Raw genomic sequence first — 11,889 nt, forward strand, 5'->3', positions numbered from 1 at the left:
TGACAGTTGGTCTATGATGTGGTCCATTCCTGGCCACCAGAAAGCTGACCGAGCGATTGATTTCATCGCCGATGATCCTTGATGTGTCTCGTGCAACATGTGCAACATACTATGTTGCGCGTTAACTAGAATGACAACTCTACGGCCCCAATACAGGAAACGGTGGGCCAATGACAGTTCCAGTCTGCGGTCGTAAAAGGGAAGTAAGCTTCGTTCTAATGCTTTAGAGCTTGGAGGCCACCCATCTCTTGTGTACTGCACGACCTTTGAAAGTACTGCGTCACCTGCCATCGGCGCCTGCAGTTCTACCGACACCGCCCCCTCCTGGACACATGCAAGTGCCATAACGTAGTCAGGTGGCTCCCCTTCCGTGGTTGGCTCCAAAGTTTCTTGTGGCAACCTATTAAGCGCGTCCGAGTTCAGGAGCTGGTTGCCTGGCGAATACTGTAACTTGTAGCGAAATCCTCCAAAATACAGCGCCCAGCGCTGTATGCGAGCAGCAGCCAGAGGCGGAGTGAGCCGATCTGGTCTCAGCAGGCCCAGGAGAGGCTGGTGATCTGTGACCAGGATGAATTCCCGGCCTAGAAGGTAACCACGAAACTCATTACTCCAAATACGAGGGCCAGTGCTTCACGTTGAAGTTGCGAATAATTTTTTTCTGCTTTCATACCATACATACCCGATGGCCCAAGTTGTCTACTTTCAATTTGTTTATGCGGGCACATTCCTAGTGACCCAGGTTGGCGTGAAAGAGGTTAGATATGGACGGACAGAATGAGAAGTGCGTGAGGTTCGCAAAGAACGCTAATCTCAGTAAAATAAGCATTACTTAGCTTCTTTTTTTCCCTGTTTAAGCGTAGTTATGAACTGGACGCTGATAACTTCTGCCTTAGGAATTTTCTAACGACTTCGACTCTGACATGACACACCATATCAGTTGACTGTTCGAGCAAGTTCGGTTTCTGCAGCAGAAGCTAGGCTAGGAATGATGAACAGCTATGTCATTCCAAATATAAACATTTAAACAAAGTGCAGTAGACAAACGGTTCCGTCGCTCAACTTTGCAGACGTTCTGACCAACACTTGGAGAACAGCAGCTTGCAATGCTCGCAAAGCTGTCACCGCTCCTGCTGCACTTTATTCTCTGCTGCCAAAGTATATTTTCGCAGCATGGAAAGAGACAAAAGAGTTAGTCGCTTAAATCAAGAAAATTTCCTGACCATGGCCTAACCGCAGCAAATGAGGAAGCGAAAACAATAAGGCCAGTTCATCAGAAGGCTACCGCGAGTAGTATAAAAAAGTAGCCGTTGCCGTACAAATTGAGAGCCATATTGCAATGAGTGCTGAAGCACATTTGTAATCTTCATCGCTAAGCATACTCAAGAATTGACTTTTATATAGACCATCATTCTTAAAGCAGATGTTTGAATGAAACTTTGCTCGCAAGATATTATGCGTCAGGTGGACAACTTAAGACAACGGTTACGTTAGGGTCTGCGTAAAATATGGCACGCCCTGCGGCCAAGTGTGCTCAGAAAAAAGAAAGGAAAAGAAATATTAACTCACACGAAGCCAATATGCGCGTGTTAATTCCGGCGGTGAATTACATAACACACTGTAAGATTACACGTTATCTGCTGTAGTCAACACATCAAGTTGAAACAAAAAAGAAAAGGGAGATACTTGATGAATTGGATTCTGCGCTTTTACGGGCCAAAATTACGATTTCATTATGAGCCATGCCGCAGGGGGGGACTCCGGATTAACTTTGACCACCAGGTGGTCATTAACGTGCCCCAAATGCACGGCACACGAGCGTTTTCGTATTTCGCTCTCATAGAAATGCGGCCGCAGCGGCCGAGATTTGATCTCGTGACCTCGTGCTTAGCAGCGAGAGATACTTGACGTTCGCTAGCAGCTACAATTGCCAAATATTACATTACCCATTTTTCAGTTATGTGCGTGTCATGCCGCTGATGCGCAAACAAAAAAATATATTGCTACGGGATAGTATTTCCAATGACGAAGAGCCGAGCAGTAAGAAGACGACGACGACGTTTGGAAGCTAGCGCGGGCTGTTGCCTCTTGGCCAACTGCGGCGTATTGCCTTGTAAATATACTTGTAAATAGTTTTTTGTCGGTGTCTTCCTACCTAACAATATTAGGATAGGGCGCGCTGTCTTCTATTCGCCACAATTGATTGATGGGAAATTTAAATACTGTCTACAATCAGGCAAACACCGGCAATATTTCTAAATTTCCCGTCAGTGGCCTTCCTGCATGACATGATGCACGCAGAAAAGTAATATCATCAGGAGCCAACAAACACTGACACCAAGGACAACACAGGGGAAATTACTCGTGCTTAATAAGTGAAATAAAGAACCGATAATTTAACGGAAATGAAAGTAGATGAAAAAACAACTTGCCGCAGGTGGGGAGCGATCCCACAACCTTCGCATTAAGCGTGCGATGCTCTGCCAATTGAGCTACCGCAGCGCCGTTTGCACATCCACTTTCTCGCGTATTTATGTTTACTAGTAGAACCCTGGGAGTGTTAGCCAGCGCCACCACTCACAAACCTTGGCGGCGGATGTTCCACAGCCACTGCCAAGGTTTCCGCAATCCCCTTTCTTCACGGAGAAAAGTAAGTTACAGAAAAATGGACCCTTTTTAATTTCCATCAGAGACGATCGCTCCCAATCGCGATAGCGCGCTTTGACCAACGACCTCTAACAGAGGAACTTATTTTAGAATACCGACATCACAAGGCCATCGCAGCGGAGGGCGACGCTGTTGCAGTTTTTAAGGGCAACAAAATTGGACAAGCGCCTGTAACCTGAACAGATGTTTCTAGTGCTGCAAATGCTACAGTGCTATGCGGTGACGGTATGCGGTGAGTGACCGACTGTGATTGAATGTCTATGCTCCTTACTTTCTTTATCTCTACTTTGCTATCACTTTACTTCCCCCTCCTCTCTCTCCCCAGCGTAGGGTAGCAAACCGGATCTCCCATGTGGTTAACCTCCATGCCTCCCTCTCTCTCTCTTTCTCTCAACACTACTATAGTTTTGGCACCCGCGTATCATCATAATTTATCTGGAGAATAAGTATTTGCGGGGAACGAAATGGGGGGTAGTTTTTAGAAGGGGTAAAACAGATGCAATGCGAACAGTACGTGTATCAGTGGCAACGCATTCCACGATAGCAACGTCTGCACAGCGATAGGGCCGTCATGTCGTTGATGTATAACAGCAAAATATGACTGTCTCCAGACAGTCAGAGCTTGCCGACACGGCCGTTGGCGGACCGCCTGCAGACTGTTGGCGCCGGCAAATTATGATAGAGGCGCCGACACGACCTAGACCGCTGTCGCTGGAAGAAATTGGCGGGTGGTCGTCCTACAGTGTGGCCGCTCCTTTAGCATAAAATGCATGCGTTTTTTACACAAGCCGAGTGGTGTCCACACGCAGTAACGAGACAGCTGCGTATCGACGCCGCTCGGCTTTGCGTTTACCAGCAAGTGGGCACTCGCGTTCTAACTCGTCCTTCGTTTCGTGTCGAGGCTCCTCCGCCTCGTGTTCCTGGGCGAAATGTTCGCCGCGCTCCTCAGTGCTCATCGCCGGCACTCAACGGTGTTCCACTTCTCGTTTGCGTACTAAACCGCGCTCGAAGACGTCCCTGCCCCACTTGACGCTTCTTCCGAGCCTCAGTATTCTCCGCACTCCGTACACGATTCGACCACATTTTGTTTGCATTGAAACTCCCGTCCGTGCTTGGTGTCTCTGCGGGAGCAGCTCATCGCGCAAAAATAGCAGTCAGCAGCCACTATGTGGAGGAAGGAGCTTTGCTCTAAATGCTGGGTGATCACATTTAAGCGTTACGAAATTTAAAAAAATCACCTGTTGCGCATCTTTCTAATACTTGGGCTCGATTATTCAGAGAGGCGGAAATTACTTGCACGAAAAATGGAAACACACATTCCACTAATTACCGAAAATTCATTATTACCTTCCTAAATAATTACTTTACGGCACATGTTTCAATTTATGCATTGTAGCCGCTGAGTTCGCAAGGCGTATCCACTTGGAATAAATTTCCAGAATGGCGCCAGTTCGGAGATGTGTGCCATCAAACTTGCCGTAAAAATGAACTGTCGTTTCATTTTTTTTAACAAACCGCTCCTTTATGCATTGAAGCACGATAGTAACAGGAACGGCCATGTTCCCATAGTTTGGGAAATAATATCTCGAAACAGATCTCCTCCTGGAAATTCATTTCAAGTGGGTACGTCTTGCGAACTCATCCGGATACAATTCGTAAATTGCAATATGTGCCGTAATGGAACTAATTAAGAAGTTAATTAGTAAAATATCGTTAATTAATTGGATTTGTGCTTCGATTTCTCGAGCTTGTGATGTCTGGCTCTTGGAATAATACAGCTCAAGGACAAGGAGTAGGCTGTCTGCCAAAGGTGATCTTTAAAAATTTCGTAAAACTTAAAAAAAAGATCGCACTGTATTTTATAATATACGGAGAAAAAAACGTCAGAGGTTCGGAGAATCTAGAGCTTTTTTGTGAGTGGCATATTGTTCAAGCTACTTGCGGCAGCACTTTGAGAACTTCTTAAGGTCCTCAAACGAAGCGCAGTGGCGGAATATATCCATGGTAGTGTGTCCACACTACCATGGATTCTAACCAACTAGCCCGCCAACGTGTTTTAACCAAGCGGAATATATGTTCGACACTGGTTACCCGCCGTGGTTGCTCAGTGGCTATGGTGTTGGGCTGCTGAGCACGAGGTCCCGGGATCTAATCCCGGCCCGGCCACGGCGACCGCATTTCAATGGGGGTGAAATGCAAAAACACCCGTGTACTTAGATTTAAGTGCACGTTAAAGAACCCCAGGTGGTCGAAATTTCGGGAGTCCTCCACTACGGCGTGCCTCATAATCAGAAAGTGGTTTTCGCACGTAAAATCCCATAATTTTTATTTTCGATACTGATCGTCGTATTAAAGCAACAGATATGTTGGAGATGCATTCATTCCCGCCTATAACATTTCCATCGTACGAGGAGTGGGGAGTCACTTGAGGGCACTCACTGTGTCACCTCCGATGTTTCTGTAGAGCACTGTCTCATTGAGTACCCCACAACGATGATCAGCAGCAAGAGATCCTGCGAGAGAGAGAGAGATAAACGTCAACTGCTCATTAAGAAACAGTAAATAAAAGCTGATTTTCTTGCGAATGTTAGTGCACAATTTTTATGGTACCCTGTTATATTTAGTTTGTGCTCTCGCACTCTGCTAGAAAACCGTGGCTAACAACCGGCATTTTAAAGTCAATACATTACAAAAATAACATGTATAGGAAACTACCGCGACAACCACACAATGTCACTTTAAATAAGAAGTATAGGACATACAAGACAAAGCTTGCAAGCCTAAACACGGTTTCTAAGCGAAAAGCGAATGAACTTTCACGCTAAAATTAAACAAGCACATGGTGACTCAAAAGCTACATAGAAAGTGATAACTACCGCTCTAAACTCGTGCAACGCAAACACTCTATGTGGAATCTCGGTAAATGGCCCCATAGTAAATGATTCTTCTATTATTACTGAAAGCTTCAACAGTTATTTCAATACAATGACCAGTAATTTAATTATAGATAAGTCACGTACATCCCATGGAATCAGACAGAGTCACAACAACCAACCCTTTCAGTTCTTTCTTTCTTAAGCCTACTGACCCTCATGAGGTCAACAATATAATCCTCTCTTTAAGAAATTCTTGATCAACCAGTCTAGACTTGGCATCTGTACCACTGCCAAAACATCATTCAATTATTATATGCGAACCCCTATCACATATCATTAACGAAGTGTCCGTTTCAGGGTCGTTCCCGACGCTATTAAAAATTTCCAAGGTTGTGCCAGTGTTTAAGAAAGGGTATAAGATGAATATGTCCAATTACCGGCCAATATCCGTGCTGTCCCCATTTTCCATGGTTTTTGAGAAAGTAGTGCTAGCCCGATAGGATAAGTTTTTCACAGCGCACAGCGTTCATGCGGAAGAGCAATACGAATATATAGAAAGATAGTCGTCTGAGACTGCGTTAATTAACATTGTGAAAAAAAAAATCTTAAATAAACGTAGGAAGAAAATTAACCGTGGATATTTTCATGGACCTAACCAAGGATTTTGATCTTGTGAACCACGACATATTACTAAAGATAACCTTGAAAAGTATGGTACTCGTGGAGCACCCTTAAGCCTAATTATCACATATTTGAGAAATCGGCAGCATTACGTAGTGGTTAACAATATGTCGTCATCCCAAATGATAACTAAATGTGGAATTCCTCAGGCATCGATATAAGGCCCTTTTTTTGTAGCATACCTCAACGATTTTATACACGGACGATACCAATATTACGATACAGCTGGTACGTAAACAAATCTTTACAAGAAAGGTAATGATGTCGTGCTAAAACTATCTAACTGGCTTCAATCTAACTGTCTTCTTGCTAACGTAAAGAAAAGTAACTATATAGTTTTCGCTGCAAATTACCAACAGTTATAACAGCACAACATCCATTTATCAGCTACAAAACTAACCTTCGCTCCTTCATGCTCGCGTCACTTGCTCAATAAGTATGTACCATATTTGTGCTGTCTCAAATTCTCACGCGCTCTTGTCTTTATATAACCGCATATAACATATAACATATAACTTCACAACTCCTACGAGTGTTATAGGGCCCCACCTTTTTACCATAACTAATGTACATATCTTCATGTGATCAATAAACAACTTGAAGATTGATGTGTAGATGTGTATTTCGCACTGCTGGTGTTTTTGTAGATGTCTGTGTTTTCTGTACTCTCTGAAATAATTGGTACTTAGCCTATGTTGCCTTTGCGTTCTCTTAATTGAGCACGAGAGCCAAGCGCTTTAGATTCTCTACTGTACCTGCACCCACACCCTCTTTAACGCCCCAAAGGCCCTGAGGGTAAATAAATAAATAAATAAATAAATAAATAAATAAATAAATAAATAAATAAATGAGTAAATAAATAAATATGTTTACATATTGAGCGTGGATTGCTTGCTAACGTCTTGTTTGTCTATGGCCATAATTATTTTTCCATAGCTGCTTTCCTTGTTGACTAAGATTCAGGTATAACCGGCCCACCAGGGGAAGAACTTTCGATACTTCGCAGCAAACAGAAAACGGCAGTATGCATTCGTGAGCTCGCAATACAGATTTTTCGCCGTTAGTCTATCAATTTGCGACCTGAAGCAGGCTATACTCAAGGCTTTCCGTTTAAGCCTTCGCTACTCATGCTGTTTTCAGCATAAAAATTTACCAGTGCAGGTTCTTGCAAACCAGTTCAGCATACAATTTTTTTAAACACACATCCTGGTGTCATCAAATCGGATAACTCATGCTATAGCACAGCTTTGCAGACTAATTGGCCTTGGTTGCACCCGACAGTTTCCAACCATCGAGAAATTTCCACTGTCGGCGTCATTTTTGCTTCTTCTTGCTGTGCTGCTCTCGGTTTGAAAATGAGCGGTCGTGAAGACTTAGAGCAGGTGTTCGCGAACGTTACTGGGCGACAAAATCGATACTAGCAGAGGAGGGATTACCATGTCTGGGCAAACGTGAAGGGTTCGGCGAACTCGCCCTCTCGTTCGCGGAAGCACTTTGCTGCTGCTGCGGCGGCGGTTCCTCCCAGGAGCGCTCGTTTGCGGGACTTGAGCGCTGCCCGCTGTCGACTGTCATTGTTCCAGCAGCGCGCTCGTTGGTGAGCACACGTCTCGAGCATCGTCTGCCACTCGCACCGCCGGCTGGTGTGCGCGTCCGTTGCCACCGTTCTTCTCGGAGAGCCCGACCCACCCGGAGAACGCACGACATGACGTTTGCGCACAGGTGAACATGCATAAGAAGTTGCATTCTCCACCCTCGCATTCACTCATAGCTATATATCGGACGAACTAAGGCGCGTTCGTTATGGAGGTTTGTACTTCACACTTTGAGACCGCATGGCAGGGTGCGACTCGACACACTATTGGCGAGCTTGTCCCATTGGCGTCGACTGCTTTCTAAATGTTTTTCTCGCATTTTTCTTTCTAAGCAGACAAACTTTATTCAGTTCAGTCGACCAATCTACTACGTGTGCGCCCACATCATCCAAAGAGGTGCTCCACAGATGTTCGTACCCATAAACTTTGACTGCATCGCGGGCGTTCAGTTTTAATTTTCTAGAGCCGTAATTTAACGCTTGTCTTGATTACGTTCGATTTCCACATTATATACTTGTATCACACGTGGTATATAGGTCCCCTCTGTTAACCAGCGTAACAACTGCTCGCTAAGGCACGGCGTCGGTTACCGGACTATAGGCTCACCCGACCTGCCAAAGCCAAACGTGTGTGGGCCTACGAGTGTGCCTACCAAGAAAACAATAACACTAACTTTTGTTACCGAATGATCCCCGTGGCGCGTAATTTTCTGTGCAATACACCCGGAAAAGGAAGTCTCCTAAAAGAAAAGGAAGTTTCCCAATAGAACTGACCGCTTATACCGACTGTCTTCTAGTGTTTTTGATTGTTGGATCGTCTCGGCGTAAAGTTTTGTGAGTATTATCAATGAGCGTGTACCGAGAAGACTCCGTGCGCATCGGAACAACGTGAACAGTGCAGTAGATTCTCGTGAATTTCGCTTGTTTGGTATATACAAGCAAATATTCTTCATGAAATTCCTTCAGTTGTCGACTTTCCAATATACGAATACTATATATTTACGAACGGTTTCGAGGGGAAAGGCAGTTTATAACAGTGTTCTTATTATGCTTGCATTATTATTAAGCTTGCACGTTACTATATTTGCACTTAACGTATGCCGTGAAACCTGATATTTATATGCGGGACAAGAGTAAATTAATTTAGTTCAATATTCTCAACCGAAACATTTCACAAGAGATTGAAAAATTGTACTGTCTGACGTAGGTAACCCAACTGCAGTTAATTATGAGGTGATTTTCACATACGAAAGTTGGTTGCATCGGCAAAAGATTAATCCGCTAGATTATTGCTAGCTGTATCGCTTACAGATGTGAATTTCTAGATAATCTGCGTCTTCAAAAACGAATCGCCGTCTTTAAATAATGTTAAGAGAAGAATGAAAATTCGTCGACGGCTCGACGATGCAGCGTGGAAGACGGCTGGACACGAAGAAATAAACTGTACACAACAGCGCTTCGTGGGTCCAGTTGATCTATTCGCGCCCCAGTCGTGTCCCGGGCTGAATCGAGAAGTCACAGAACAATGAAAATGGCTATCTTGACCCACCCACAATGAAGTTTAGAACATAGGCTTAGCACGTCGTTTTTAAAACTCCTTAGCACACCTGAAGAAAAAGGTAGCGACAGCTTGTCTTTGATCTACTGCAACTTGAATAATTACACTGAGGAAACTGTTTCTTTTGATTGCTTTCCGATCTGAAAGAAGGAAACGTAAAAAGAAAAGTCTTCTATAAGGTCTACGGTAGAGATAGTCATTTCCTTAAAAATGAGTCATGGCACTGACACAATTGTCAGCAGCTGCATTGTCCCGCAAACCACCCACCGGAGCGCGTTCCTGACATGACGCTCGCTAATTTCTTCTTTAGCAGTGGATTTATTTCACAGCCAGACAAAGAAGTAACGCGCTTTGACGGTGTCACATTTATGCAGTTTTAATTGTTACAACCTCTTTCGTGTCCCAGATAATGGCGGCCTTGTTTTTTTATGGTTACCTTCAGACACGATGCTTTCTTGTTTTGAGGAGAACCAGACTCTCTCAATAGCAGGTAGTGATCATTCTTTGCTTTTATAATCAAGCAACTTAATAGCATCTTCATCGATAGTAATCACTCAATGCACGTTACTATCATGCTCATAAAAGCTTTCCAAAATGGAATATTATTCGCTCACTGCCCTCCAGATTTTGTTGGTGATAAGACACTCGGGCACCTTCATATTTATGTTTAGGTAAACGCTTCAGTCTTCTTAATGTTTTGAAGCCTATAAGTATAACGCAATTGCTTGGTGACGCATATGCTTGGTGTATCCGTAAACTATTTCGCCGTAGTTTCGCGGGCTGCTAAGGTCATGGCGTGACTGCAATCAACATTTGGTGGGTTGAGGCCACTGGAAGTTCCTGACCTTGACATAGTTCAGTCCGGAAATCTTGAGTCATAAATTTGGCGAGGCATTTAAAAAGTAGGCTATGTAGAGGACTCGTCGTTAATTGTTTCTTTGACCAATAAGAGATCTATAGAGTAAATATTTATATACAATGTGTAGTTCATAGGAGTCACTTTTTCTATATAGAAAGAAGTTATGCTGTCGCCGACATAGATGTGCCAACTAAAAAACAAAAAAAAAAAAAGCTTAAGTTGGCTTGTCATATAAAAGGGTACTTTTTCTAAGCGCATTCAAATATATAGTACAAATTACCGAGAATAGGCCTGAGCCGGGAACTCTCCAGCACCGCTGTATCGCAATAATTTCCTGCTAATGGACGCCGAAGAAAGAGAGAAGAAAAAAACCCCGAGAACACCTAAGCACTTATGAGTTGTGAATGCGAACACATTGTTGTCCAATTGAACGCCGCTGAGCGATCCTTCGAGTTATGAACTCCTCGCCGAGAGCGTTGAAACACTTGGCCAACGGCTTGGAGCCTCTTGATTTGGCCTTACCGAGGCTCATTTAGAACGCAGGCGAGATCTTGAACGGGCAAGGAACGCGCGGATAATACAGGCTTCCGCGAGCGAGCGTGACGTGGCGTCGCGGCGATGCCTTCTCCCCACGCAACACATGGTGCGCTATTGCGACAGCAGGTGTCCCCCTTCACCCGCTCTGCTCCGTCGAGGCGTGCTCATGACGTGGCGTCGCAGCGAATGGGAATTTAGATGCCATTTTTCGCTTGTCCAGACGACAGACGCCAGCTTTTTCGCTCAATGGGCCATTTGATGCTTTCGCATCAAAATGAAAATCAAAGAGGTTATCCAGAGTGACTGTCTGGTTGGCTGCTCTGCATTGGGAGAAGGGTAAAGGGTAGAAAATTTAAGAAATCAAGGTATGGAGAATTCGGAGAACACGTCTGTTGTTTTGTTCTTTTCAGAACACGAGTTAACAACGCGCTCATAAAGCAGAATAAAGCTCATGTAGCCTGATTTGAAGACTATGACCTCGATATGGCAATTCAACGGTTGGATATCTCTGCGGATGCTGCCATAGCAATGAAGAGCATCATTATAAAGGCACCTTGGCCAGCATCGGATATTTGCCCTCTGGATCTTTAGAAAAGTGTCCAATCGAGTGCTCAAAAAGGACATCGTGTATCTATCTGCATGAACAAACAGGATCCCATTTTAGCGTGTCGCATGCAAGAGTTGACTACCTTTAGGCTCTAGTAGGCACCTTCGCAAAGAAAGGTGCATTGCAATCCTGTGCACGGGCAGCCGAAATAGGATGTGGTGGCAGTGGGTAGAGAGGGCAGAGGCGTATGATAACGGCTGTCCTTTAGGTGAGGAAAACGAACCATTGACTTTTTTTTCTTGGGAACAGGACAGCGAGCGGTCAGCATGGCGGCGACGTCCATCACGGAGGACATGGGTGAGGAGGACATGTACCTGGAGATGTATCTACGTCACAAAGGAACCGAGCGGCGTCAAAGCCGCCGTTTCAGCCGGCAATCTTCGTCCAGGAGGGGCTCATCGCCATTCCCATGGGAGACTGCAGCCGGACGCAGACGCCTGTCTTCATATACTCTCTCCTCGGAGTAAGTAACTGCTGCGGCATTCGCCACTCTCTCGAAATGTTTCCTTTCCGACT

General features: G+C 44.6%; 1 protein-coding gene and 1 non-coding gene across 2 annotated transcripts in view; one reads left to right on the plus strand and one right to left on the minus strand.

Annotated features, from left to right (window-relative positions):
• Positions 1-2,426: 2,426 nt before the first annotated feature.
• Positions 2,427-2,499, minus strand: TRNAK-CUU (transfer RNA lysine (anticodon CUU)). The gene has a single exon. It is a non-coding gene; the product is annotated as a tRNA-Lys (tRNA).
• Positions 2,500-11,639: 9,140 nt separating this feature from the next.
• LOC126547145 (transmembrane channel-like protein 1) overlaps positions 11,640-11,889 on the plus strand; it is an 82,552-nt gene continuing 82,302 nt past the window's right edge. The window contains exon 1 of the mRNA XM_055063017.2: positions 11,640-11,695. Within this exon, the coding sequence (XP_054918992.2) occupies positions 11,640-11,695 (56 nt within the window). The remainder of the gene's footprint in view (positions 11,696-11,889) is intronic.

The sequence above is a fragment of the Dermacentor andersoni genome, chromosome 1, assembly GCF_023375885.2.
Source record: "Dermacentor andersoni chromosome 1, qqDerAnde1_hic_scaffold, whole genome shotgun sequence".
Classification (NCBI taxonomy): domain Eukaryota; kingdom Metazoa; phylum Arthropoda; class Arachnida; order Ixodida; family Ixodidae; genus Dermacentor; species Dermacentor andersoni.